The sequence below is a fragment of the Macaca thibetana genome, chromosome 7, assembly GCF_024542745.1.
Source record: "Macaca thibetana thibetana isolate TM-01 chromosome 7, ASM2454274v1, whole genome shotgun sequence".
NCBI lineage: Eukaryota > Metazoa > Chordata > Mammalia > Primates > Cercopithecidae > Macaca > Macaca thibetana.
The window spans coordinates 157,091,683-157,105,212 of NC_065584.1; the positions used below are offsets into that span (position 1 = coordinate 157,091,683).

The window sequence follows — 13,530 nt, forward strand, 5'->3', positions numbered from 1 at the left end:
CAGTGTGCCCTTTCTCCCTTCTATTCCAGGTCATTTTCTGTCCTAAATAATGGGTTATACTCTTTTTACTTGATGGGAAGAACTGTTTTGTTTTGTTTTGTTTGTTTGTTTTTAGAGACAGGCTCTTGCTCTATCACCTAGCCGAAGTGCAATAGCACTATCATTGCTCACTACAGCCTCCACCTCCAGGGCTCAAGCAATCTTCCCGCTCAACCTCCTGAGTAGGTGAAACTACAGACGTGTGCCACCACTCCTGGCTAATTTTTAATTTTTTTTTTTTTTTTTTTTTTTGGAGAGAAAGTTCTCATTATATTGCCCGGGCTGGTCTCAAAGTCCTGGCCTCAAGTGTTCCTCCCAAAGTACTGGGACTATAGGTGTGAGCTACCATACCTGCCCTAGGAATAACTCATTTACAAGGTGTTACTGCTAAGCAATGTGATTGGTATTCTAATGTGGCTTGCAGAATTAGAAGAGAAGTGATTGATCATAGCTGGAAGATAAAGCAAATATCTTAACCTCTATTAGATTTGACTTTCAAGGTCAGCTTGTTCTTCTCCTAGCAGTGGAATAGAATTTAAATGTACATTAGATATGTGGTATAACAAATGCCAACTATGAAGATAATATTATTTATGTCAAATTTTATGTGAATTTAAATAAATCTGAAAGCGCAACACAAAATATTTTAATATAAGTTTTGGGGGCTAAAAATATCATATGCATGAGTTTTTCAATCAAACCAAAAACTTAGAGGAAAGATATCATTACACTGACAGTTTTCCCATCACCCACAAGACATAAATTTACACAATGAAAGGGGTATTGTGAAAGAAAACATGTGTGAGTAAAGCATCTATTCTCACATAAGCAGAGATCTCATCTATTCTCCTCACATAAGCAGGAGGGGAGCACCTGTGCCCAACTCTGAGGTAGAGCATCAGTTATTTGGCCATGGGCTGCGACATTTGAAATTAAGGGACAGTTTCCTGCATGATCTTGAGAAGAAACTAAAATCAAAGGCAGGCAGACAATTCAACTGCATCAAATGAAAACTAGAGAAAATATTTGCAACAATTATGAAAGATAAAGGTTGATGGCCTTAATATAGTAAAAGGATACACAAAGTATTAAAGACATAAACTCAAATAAGTTCTTTTTCAATCGACATGCACAGAAGAACTATAACTATCTAATAAATATAGGAAAAATAATTTAACCTCAATCAATCATTAAAGAAAGGTAAATGAATAACAAGATGTAACTTTTCAACCACCATATTAACAGATTTTTAAATGATGATGCAACTGCTATACACTCCCATATGCGTTCCTGTACATACCATGCAAATTGGTATAATCAAAGCAATATGATTAGGTGCATCCAGAGACTTAAAAATGTTCATCTCCTTTGAGTAAATAATTCCATTTCTAGAAATTAATTCCAAGGAAATAACTAGAAATGGATTAAAAGATTTAGGCAAAAAGATAAAACTGCAGTTATATTTATGTAACTGGGTGCCCATGTTAAAATTTCGGCCTTAAGATTATTATTTAAATCTTTAATAAATTAGGGCTGGGTGTGGTGGCTCAAGCCTGTAATCCCAGTGATACCAGAAAGGGGTCCTGATCCAGACCCCAGGAGAGGGTTCTTGGATCTTGGGCAAGAAAGAATTCGAGATGAGTCCATAGAGTAAAGTGAAAGCACATTTAAGAAAGTAAAGAAATAAAAGAATGGCTACTCCATAGGAAAAGGAGCCACCAGGGCTGCTGGTTGCCCATTTTTATGGCTATTTCTTTATTATATGCTAAACAAGGGGTGAGTGATATTCGTAAGTTTTCGGGGAAAGAGGTGGGCAATTCCTGGAACTAAGGGTTCCTCCTCTTTTTAGACCGTATAGCGTAAATTCCTGACATTGCCATGGCATTTGTAAACTGTTATGGCACTGGTGGGAGTGTCTTTTAGTATGCTAATGCATTATAATTCACATATAATAAGCAGTGAGGACGATCAGAGGTCACTTTTGTTGCCATCTTGGTTTTAGTGGGTTTCGGCTGGCTTCTTTACCACAGCCTGTTTTATCAGCAAGGTCTTTATGACCTGTATTTTGCGCTGACTAAGAATGCCTTAACCTCCCGGGAATGCAGCCCAGTAGGTTTCAGCCTTACTTTAACCAGCCCCTATTCAAGATAAAGTTGCTCCGGTTCAAACACCTCTGACATCAGCACTTTGGAAGGCTGAGGTGGGGGATCGCTTGAGTTTAGGAGTTTGAGACCAGCCTGAGCAACAAGGCGAAACCCTGTCTCTACAAAAAATACAAAAATTAGCTGGGCATGGTAGTGGGCGCCTGCAATCCCAGCTACTTGGGAGGCCGAAGTGGGAGAATTGCTTGAGCCTAGGAGGCAGAGGTTGTCGTGAGCTGAGATTGAGCTACTGTACTCCAGCCTGGATGACAGAGTGAGACCTTGTCTCAAAAAAAAAAAAAAAAAAAAAATTAATGCATTAGAATCCCGAAATTATGTCACTTAAGCAGTGAATAGTTTATTTCTTGAAGCCCTGGATTCGCCTTTATGCAGATAAAGAAAATTAAGGAAATCAAGCCAGCCAATCACTCAGATTTTATAGAGTCACTTTGTCACTCATCTTTGTTTATGCTTTGTTTTATCTCTACAGACTGATTATTTAAAGTCAACTGAATCCTTAAGGTACACAAGTATAAATCAAGTATCCACCCTATTTTCCATGTTATTATAACTAGTTCTAATTCAAAAGTCAGTAATTAGGCTGCAATACAGATCTCATAAGAAATTCCCCAAAATGTAATCAAAATTTCCAGGCCTTATCTCCCTGTGACAACAATATAATGTTATTATTGCCCGAATACATTATTTATTTATTTATTTATTTATTTATTTATTTATTTTTGAGATGGAATCTCATTCTGTCACCCAGGCTGGAGTGCAGTGGCGTGATCTTGGCTCACTGCAATCTCTGCCTCCCGGGTTCAAGCGATTCTCCTGCCTCAGCCTCCCAAGTAGCTGGGATTACAGGTGTGCATCAGTGCGCCCAGCTAATTTTTGTGTTTTTAGTAGAGATGGGGTTTCACCATGTTAGCTAGGCTGATCTTTTTTTTTTTGAGATGGAGTCTTGCTCTGTTGCCCAGGCTGGAGTGCAGTGGCGTCATCTCGGCTCACTGCAAGCTCTGCCTCCCAGGTTCACGCCATTCTCCTGCCTCAACCTCCTGAGTAGCTGGGACTACAGGCGCCCGCCACCACACCCAGCTAATTTTTTTGTATTTTTAGTAGAGACGGGGTTTCACCATGGTAGCCAGGATGGTCTTGATCTCCTCACCTCATGATCTGCCCCCCTCAGCCTCCTCAAGTGCTGGGATCACAGGCGTGAGCCACCTCACCTGGCCTACTAGGCTGGTCTTGAACTCCTGACCTCAGGTGATCTGCCTGCCTCGGCCTCTCAAAGTGCTCGGATTACAGGCATGAGCCACTGCACCTGGCCTCTGAATACATTATTGTTTAATAATTACTTTCCAATTCAATGACTTCAAACTTTTACCTACTGGATTGCAAGAATTTCATTCCCCTCCCTGACAGTTTCTTTAGTCATTTTCGTAAGTTTCACAGGGGCTATCTCAGGTGTGTTTAAGAATGTGCATGCTCATATTCCTATTCCCTGGGCTCACTTCAGGGTGTTGTGCTTCTTTCTGTCTCTGACTTCACCTGGATCTAGATGACTGATAGCCTCTCTGTTGTGGCTATTGCTAATGGGATGAAGAAGGGATGGGGAGGAAAGGACAGTATCCTTCACTTTTACTGCAAGTCTCAAGTGTAGAACAGACCCTTCTGTTATTTTCCCCTAGCACTGGTGAGATCAGGCTGAAATGTAAAGGATATATTGCACAGAGAGTAGTTTGAACTGTTTTGCAGAGCGTGGGAAAGAAAGGATAAGCCTTTTTGTCAAGTCACTGGGCACCCTAGAGTTAGGAACCTAGGAACCACCATACAGTACACGTTGCCAGGCTGTGTAGGGATGCTTTATTCTGGCACTCCAGCTGGGTTACAAGGGCACCTAAATACTAAGCAGATTTCATAGATACCTCTTCAGGGTCCTAAGTCTCCATCCAGGATCGTTTCCATTCCAAAATCACCCACTTGGGGCACCTCATCTGAGCCTGGAGAAGTTGTGTATTGCCTTCTGTGCCTTGAAAGCGGTCATAGTGGCAGCAGCGTGGAAGTTCAGATTTGGCTAAATAAGTGAGCTGATTCCCCAGCTTGTCTCCAGCAGCACCACTTTCCAAAAGCTCCCTGGCCAAGTTTTACTTCCACAACAGTAGAAGGAGATCCCACCCATTATTTACAAACTGCCAAATGGTGAATGTTCTCATTTCACTGAGATCTGAGGGGATGCCACAGAACACTACTGCTTTCTGGTTGGGTGGTGCCCCCTCCAATCTTGGTAGGGGTTTTACATCTTACCTGATGGTACTCTGAAGTGTAGCATTACTGACTGACGCTGGGCTGATCCTGAGAACATCTACAAAAATCTTACCAAGTTTTTCAGATGATTTGTACTTCCTCCTCAAATTGAAAGTGACATCCTTTCTCTTCCCAAGGTATTAGCTTCAGTAAGCTGGGAGAGGTGCCTTGGTGTTCTTGTAACTTAAGTTTAACCGCATCAAAGTATATCAGTAAGGAAAACTTCAGAAATGTTTGGATACAGTTGACCCAGACAGGTGACACGGGGCTGTTCATTTTATCTCAGGCACCCCTTTTTCTGGACCAAGGCTTCTTACTGAAACATACAAGCAGGGCCTTTTGTAATTAAGATCCTAAGATTTTTGAAACTTTGATGAGTAAGCTGTTGTAAAAACTGTTGTTTAAAAGCTGAAATCAGCTTTGGTGTTACAGGAGATAGAGGCTTGAAATCAGCTTTTGGACGTTTATTTATTTATAGTAATATGAATAAAAAAACTATAAAGTTAACCAAATGCAGATGTCTTAGACTCTGAATCTAAGTGTTTAGTTTGTTTATATAATTTGTTGTATATGATTATTCCTAATAGACTTAGTTACTTTGGGAAGGTTAGACTCTTCTATGCTGTAAATCTTTAAATTGTTCCTTTGGAGTTGTGGGGATCTTGTTTAGGTAGTTTTCAGGAGATGAGAAGATAACACAGAGAGATTTGTAAGAAATACATAAAGTTGCAGTCTTCTCCTCATGGTAGAAGAGGAACTGGACTTTATATGTTAGGCTGGAGTTGGACAGGAAATATCCTCGACAGTGCTCCTTGGTGTTCTGAATATTAAAATCATTTGAATTAGTGTAAGCTAAACAGTGAATTTATTTGTAAAGATTCAGAAGAATCGGCCAGGTGTGGTGGCTCAAGCCTGTAATCTCGGCACTTTGGGAGGCTGAGGTGGGCAGATCGCTTGAGCTTAGGAGTTCGAGACCAGCCCGGGCAGCATGGTGAAACCCCACCTCCACCAAAAATACAAAAAATTAGCCGGGTGTGATGGTGTGCATCTGTGGTCCCAGCTATTCAGGAGACTGAGGTGGGAGGATTGCTTGAGTCTGGGAGTTGGAGGCTGCAGTGAGTAGAGATCATGCTACTGCGCTCCAGCCTGGGTTATAGACTGAGACCCCATCTCAAAGAAAAAGATAAAGGAATTAAACTAAAGAGCTTCTGCACAGCAAAAGAAACTACCATGAGAGTGAACAGGCAACCTACAGAATGGGAGAAAATTTTTGCAATCTACTCATCTGACAAAGGGCTACTATCCAGAACCTACAAAGAACTCAAACAAATTTACAAGAAAAAAAACAAACAACCCCATCAAAAAGTGGGCAAAGGATATGAACAGACATTTCTCAAAAGAAGACATTCATACAGCCAACAGACACATGAAAAAATGCTCATCATCCCTGGCCATCAGAGAAATGCAAATCAAAACCACAATGAGATACTGTCTCACACCAGTTAGAATGGCAATCATTAAAAAGTCAGGAAACAACAGGTGCTGGAGAGGATGTGGAGAAATAGGAACACTTTTACACTGTTGGTGGGATTGTAAACTAGTTCAACCATTATGGAAAACAGTATGGCGATTCCTCAAGGATCTAGAACTAGACGTACCATATGACCCAGCCATCCCATTACTGGGTATATACCCAAAGGATTATAAATCATGCTGCTATAAAGACACATGCACATGTATGTTTATTGCGGCACTATTCACAATAGCAAAGACTTGGAATCAACCCAAATGTCCATCAGTGACAGACTGGATTAAGAAAATGTGGCACATATACACCATGGAATACTATGCAGCCATAAAAAAGGATGAGTTTGTGTCCTTTGTAGGGACATGGATGCAGCTGGAAACCATCATTCTTAGCAAACTATCACAAGAACAGAAAACCAAACACCGTATGTTCTCACTCATAGGTGAGAACTGAACAATGAGATCACTTGGACTCGGGAAGGGGAACATCACACACCGGGGCCTATCATGGGGAGGGGGTGGGGGGAGGGATGTCATTGGGAGTTATACCTGATGTAAATGACGAGTTGATGGGTACTGACGAGTTGATGGGTGCAGCACACCAACATGACACAAGTATACATATGTAACAAACCTGCACGTTATGCACATGTACCCTAGAACTTAAAGTATAATAATAATAAATAAATTTAAAAAAAGAAAATAGTACATAAAAAAAAGAAAATAGTACATATATATAAAAAAAAAAAAAGAAAAAGATAAAGGGAAAAAAAATGTGGCTCAGAGGAATAACATAGACTCCCAAGGCAGGAAGTTCGCTGGACCTTAGGGAATTCCAGGGGATGCTGGGATCTCAGATAAAGAAAATCAAGCCAGCCAGGCACTCAGATTTTCTACAGTCACTTTGTCACTCATCTTTGTTTATGCTTTGTTTTATCTCTACAGCTCAGTTTTTCCTGTTTATTAGTGTGTAAGTGCCTAAAAGGTGATACGCCGGTCAAACTTTACATCTTCTCAGTTCAAGCAAGCAAAAGAGGAAATCCAATTTCCAAGCATAAGAATAAAATTGTCCCAGGATGGGTCAGGTTCCCATGCTTAGTCCAGTTAGCTATAGTCAGAGGGCTATAAAGACAATAGTCCAGGGCTATAGACAAGGGCTGCTAGAGCTCATAGAGGATTGTGGACTAAATACCACAAAGCATGCCTGTTACCCTGGGCTTCATACAGCTCAGTCTGGGCTTATGTTCTGGCTGGCTACATATACTGCTAATTCTGAATAACCCAGTATTCAGAAAATGTGCAGCTTGTGAATTACTATGTTTTAATGTGGCTCACTTGTTGCGGCTACAGAGCAACTTAACCTCTGTGGATAGGGGTGTGGTTTCTTTGAATGGAAATTCCTGCAATTCATCATATTAGTAAGTGGCAGGTTCTGGAGAACAAAATGAAACAAGGAGCCAGATATTAGACTGGATAAGCTTGATACATAATTTCTGCTCTCTGAGTTACTCAGAAGCTGGACTTGGATTCTTAGGCATATAAGTGGTTAGAGAACTTTGTAACCACTGGGGTGGGGGTGAGCTGGTCCCTACTACATTGGGACAGAAAAAGAAGCTAAATAAGGAGGCACCTTATAAAGGTTACTGAAGATATTCCTGGGTGTCTGGTAGCTCAGAAAAGCTACAGCTACTTGTAATTATAAGTTACCTTCTAAATCTTCAGCAAAATATGGATGGGGAAGTCGAAGAACCTGTTGCATCTTAGGGATGTGGTAGCAAAAAGTAAGGTTGAGCATATCCCTGCTGCTCTTACCAACATCCGGTCCGCAGTGGCAGAGCCAAAGAGAAGACACCTAGAGCCAAAGATGGAAGAAGGAGAGGTATGGCACTTGGATAAGAACAACTTGAACAAATATGAGATAGGACTTTGAGAGACTCTCAGAATAAAAAAAAAAAAAAAAAAAGTGGGGGAAACACTTTGTGATAGGTTCCTGCAGTTTGGTAAATTGGGGCTTGAAATCATCATAATATGGGAATTAAAGTAAATGAGGCTGGGCGAGGTGGCTCAAGTCTTTAATCCCAGCACTTTGAGAGGCCAAGGCAGGCAGATCACCTGAGGTCAGGCATTCAGGACCAGCCTGGACAACATGGTGAAAACCTGTCTTTACTAAAAAAATACAAAAAATTAGCTGGGCTTGGTGGCATGTACCTGTAATCTCAGCTACTCGGGAAGCTGAGGCAGAAGAATTGCTTGAACCCGGGAGGCAGATGCTGCAGTGAACCAAGATTGCACCACTGCACTCCAACCTGGGCGACGGAGTAAGACTCTGTCTCAAAAAAATAATAATAAAATAAATAAATAAATAAATAAAGTAAATGTGACTTCATTTTGTAGTCGTAGGCTGACAAGGCCTGTACATGCCAGATACAGCTGAAAGTGAAAAACAAATGGAACTAAACAATGGGTAAATCATTAAGCAAAGTATATTGATATGATAGAATATTTTGTAGCCACTGAAAATAATATTTACAACAGATACCTGGGGAAAATCACATCATATATTCTTGAGGAAAAAACCCACATGATATCTAGTATCATATCTACTATGCACAGAGGGTAGAAAAATAAAATAAAATATTAACAATGGTTGCCTCTAGGTAGTGAAATTGTGGCTGATTTTTTTCCTGCTTCTTTGTTCTTTTGTAGTCTTTTGAATGCTTATGTTGGATGCATATTACTTATTATTTTTAGAATTAGAATTAGAAACAAGAAAAAAGTTTAATCTGTTTTGTCATTGGTAACACCTCTTATAAGCTAGTTTATATCTAAATCAATGCATGCAGAAGTATTTGTATATTATCTTTAGTTTAACAATCATAGTAAAGAAATTCCAAGCAAAAAGGATGTCATGTAGCAAGCTCTGCTCCATCATCCTTTGTTCTTACATCCTTCTCTAAGACTCTGTCTGGCCTTTTTAAGGGAAGTTCCCTCACTGGACTAACCACACTTTTCCTTTCCTCTTCTTCATGCAGATTATCTCCAATATTCCAGGGCCTTCTTTCTCATCTCTGTCTTTACCATACTCATTGGCCTTGGCTGGCTCTTCAGCTCTTGGCTCCCTAGTCGAGGAAGCATGACCACCAACTTGGATCTGAAGGTATCCATGCTCAGCTTCATCTCAGGTACAGACCTAGATCGGCAGGGTATTTTACCATGGTAATAATCAAGGTAACGAATTTTCTCTGTGAAACTCTTATACTCTTTTTCTTATCTCTTTGCTCTTCTTCAGTATCACACCAACTTGCCAGCTATCTGCCTTATCTAATTATATAGAACACACCTTCGCTCACTTTACCAGGGTATAGATCCTGTTCTCTCATCTTGGTCAATCCCCAAGTTTTTATCTTTTTGATCCTTGCTATACATATGGCCTCTGGAGGCTGAAGAGCTGGGGGTGGCGGGGAAGGCAGACTGAAGATGCTGATGGGTTGTGACATTTTTTCTTCCGGTCCTAGCTACCTGCTTGCTCCTCTGCCTCAACCTGTTTGTGGCACAGGTTCACTGGCATACTAGGGATGCCATGGATTCAGATCTCCTGTGGACCTATTATCTTAACTGGTGCAGTGACATCTTTTACATGTTTGCTGGTGAGTCACTCCCCTGCTCTATGCTAGAAGGATGGATAGGGAAATCGCTTCTGGAAAGGGAGGTATAATCTAGGAGAAGTAGAAGCACTGACTGTTTCTTTTCAGAAAATTGGTACTTGGAGAGTTAATGTGGCATAATGAAGAAAGGGTGGATTTTAGAGTCTGAAAACCTAGCATTAGTAACTTGTTCTATCACAAAGTGAGGCATGGACGAGTTGAGTAACTTGCCCAAGGCCACACAGAAAATAGTGGAACTATGATTTGAATCCAGGAGGTTCAAGCTTTGTCCTAACCAGTCTGAGAAATATTATAATGCAATTAGAGCACAAGAGGGTAAAGTAACTCCGCTGGGGAAGAGAGGGGTTCACTGAAAAGATGTCTTTTGAACTGGTTATTAAAGGACGAGTAAGAATTTTAAAAGCCAAAAGACCATTGCATATTGAACCTCACCTCAAATTATTCCCTTCCCCTAGGCATCATCTCTCTTCTCAACTACTTAACTTCCAGATCTCCTGCCCGTGATGAAAACGTCACTGTGATTCCAACAGAGAGATCAAGGCTGGGGGTTGGTCCAGTGACTACAGTATCACCTGCTAAAGATGAAGAAGAGCCAAGGTCTGAGATGGAATCTCTAAGTGTGAGAGAGAAAAATTTACCAGAGGCAGGACTGTGATGGTGATAGGAAAACCTAACTATAGCTTGTCTTAAAAGCAGGGGAGAAGCTGAGTTGGGACTGATCGCATAAATTCTTGGAAACCCTCCGAATATCATGTCCATATTACTGGAGGAGACAACATTAAAGCTGATGAAATGTCTTTTGCGTGCATTGGATCCAAAATAGGTATGATAGTAATAAAGTAAGTAATAACTCACTTAAGAAAAACATTTCTAAAAGAAAACAACAATGTTTAGAGTCATGAATGAAAGAAACTAGTGAAAGATGCAGTGTGTAGACCAGAGACTTCTTTGGGTATGAGGGATCTCATGGACCAGAAAGGCCCATGGAGAAGAACGTTAATTACTTCTATTTAGAATTTTCTTTATTATGTGTGGCTTTGGGTATACTCCGGATGGAAAGCACTTGGACAAATACTGTTGAATCTGAACTTGATAGCGTTACCAGAAATGGAATAAATATCAATGGATATAAGACCTACTACTCAAAGGAACTGAGAGGTGCTGGGTAGATTCTAGGGAATCCATGAGGTCCCACTTACTGTGAGGACTGGTAATTTGAAACCTTTACAGTCTGTTATGTAAAACCACTGCTTCTCCCTAGGCAGGGAGATACCTTAACCAGGCATCCACAAACTCCCTGAAATTCTATACAAAACTTGTATATGTATTCTTCTGTGAAGAGGGCCAGAGATTCCATCAGATTCTTCCTTCCCCCTGCCCCGCCCCTGGAAGATAGTTTCAAGTAAACTCCATCAAATTCTTGACAGGCCTGTGACCTCTTTGATTCCTTAAGCATCGATTATGTTTTACTGAGCCAAATGGGACTAAAGGGCTTCTTCAGCAGATGTATAGATAGATAGATAGATAGATAGATAGATAGATAGATAGATGGATAGATAGATGGATAGATAGATGGATAATAGATTGATAGATGATAGATCGATAGATAGGCCTATCTATATCTATAATACATCTACATCTATATCTATACAAGCTGAAAGATTTTCCATGTTTTTTATATATCCTGTAAAGCTAAGTACGGAGGGAGGAGGTGGTATTTTCAGATAATCATGTAGGTCTTTTGATGGCTAAAGATCCCTTTCACACTCAGACTAGATTTCACACACAAGGTCCCTGATACTCATTTTGTCTTTCATACCCTTAGTTGCTGCCACTACTACTCTATTGGTTGAGATCCATTTTTCTCCCCAAAGCTGGCAATGAAATGGACTATAATGTCCAGCCTCACTCTTGTTGTGTGTAAAGATAAGCCCTTGGATCCTTTTGGTTTAATTTAGAGATTCACTAGTAACCTTTGCAGAAAACAAAAATAATAGACATTGAGCAATTATATAATTTTTATAATCCTGGTCCTGATCAGTAATTCCCAAACATTTCCAGATGGTAACTGGAAGCCCTTTAAGTTAATACTTATGCTTTTATTCCTGTGGGTTGGAGCTTACATACAGCACACAAATGTATGCACCCACACACAGATACACAAACAGACATATATGCACATTTTGATCCTGCCTTAGAAAACCCTTTCTTCATGCCCCTCTTCCGACCAGGTGAGTTTCGTTATGGCAGAATTACTTGTGCCTCCTTACTTCAAGTGGCCTTAGTTCAGAGGCTCTTCAGACTATTCCTGGGCCTTTGTCTGGTTGTAAGAACAGACATGTAGTCAAAGTCAACTCTCCCTCCTCACATTACCACTCACACAAACTCTAACCTATACATTAACTGGTTAAGTACTCACTGGGTTCACAATCTTTATTTGTAATTTAGTTTGAATCCTTTAATTATATGACTAAATTGACAGGATGCTGAACACTGATGACTCTTCAAGAAACAAAAGTTCTAAATGGGGGGAAGAGAAGAAAGTAAGTCTGAGTGAAGGTGGAAGAAGCGAGATAATAAGAAAGTAATGCCAGGTATGGCAGTTCACGCCTGTAATCCCAGCACTTTGGGAGGCCGAGGCGGGTGGATCACTTGAGGTCAGGAGTTCGAGACCAGCCTGGCCAACATGGTGAGACCCCTGTCTCTACTATAAAACACAAAAATTAGCCAGGCATGGTGGCACGCGCCTGTAATCCCGGCTACTTGGGAGGCTGAGGCAGAAGAATTGCTTGAACCTGGGAGGCTGAGGTTGCAGTGAGCTGGGATTGAGTCACTGCACTCCAGCCTGGGCAACACAGCAAGACCCTGTCTCAAAAAAAAAAAAAAAGGCCGGGCACGGTGGCTCACGCCTGTAATCCCAGCACTTTGGGAGGCCGAGGCGGGCGGATCACAAGGTCAGGAGATCGAGACCACGGTGAAACCCCGTCTCTACTAAAAATACAAAAAATTAGCCGGGCGCGGTTGTGGGCGCCTGTAGTCCCAGCTACTCGGGAGGCTGAGGCAGGAGAATGGCGTGAACCCGGGAGGCGGAGCTTGCAGTGAGCCGAGATCGCGCCACTGCACTCCAGCCTGGGCGACAGAGCGAGACTCCGTCTCAAAAAAAAAAAAAAAAAAAAAAAAGAAGCTCAAGTGGATTTTCAGTCAGATAGCTCAGTAAATTACCCTTTTGTACACACCCTTTGTTCCATATATATTTTGTAATAGGTTAAGTGGGAAGAGAGAGACGGAGACAGAGAAGTCCAGTTAAAATAGATAAACATTTTCATAGACTGGAAAAAAGAAAAAAAGCAATGCTATGATTCAAGCTAAGCCCTAGACTTCATAGGCTGTAAGTCCCAAAGAAAGCATAAGTGAACAGGGAGACAGCTCCTATATGGTGAAAGGGACTAAAAGTGCTTCTCAAGACATGGACTAAAGCCAGCTTCGCAACCCTACATGAAAGAGGAGCTCTAGAAAAGAAGCTAAACACTTTGTATCTCAATCTTCTCACTATAAAATGTGTATACTACCATAGATTTCAATGAAAATGAAATTAAATGATATATTCTAGTACTTCCCATATTTTCAAGTATGTGAATATATGAAGAACTAAAAAGAACTACTTCTAGTTATTTTCCATATATTCTACAATATAATCTTTTACATGAAAAGTCTCAATGTGTAAATACTTCTGAGTCTATACAATAAATGTCTAAAGAAATGAAGTCATTACCAAAGCAAAACTTAAGAACTAAGGCTGTGATATCAGATCATTTTCAACTTGTCCTGCTTCCGTGGCTAAATAAATAGAA

General features: G+C 40.7%; 1 protein-coding gene across 3 annotated transcripts in view; it reads left to right on the forward strand.

Annotated features, from left to right (window-relative positions):
• TMEM202 (transmembrane protein 202) overlaps positions 1-10,476 on the forward strand; it is a 28,426-nt gene extending 17,950 nt beyond the window's left edge. Inside the window, exons 3-5 of one of the 3 annotated variants that reach the window (XM_050796365.1) lie at positions 9,047-9,196; positions 9,530-9,661; positions 10,135-10,476. In XM_050796365.1, the coding sequence (XP_050652322.1) occupies positions 9,047-9,196; positions 9,530-9,661; positions 10,135-10,334 (482 nt within the window). In that variant the 3' untranslated portion in view covers positions 10,335-10,476. The remainder of the gene's footprint in view (positions 1-9,046; positions 9,197-9,529; positions 9,662-10,134) is intronic. The other 2 variants (XR_007727124.1, XR_007727123.1) reach the window with 2 other exon arrangements.
• The last annotated feature ends 3,054 nt before the right edge of the window (positions 10,477-13,530 follow it).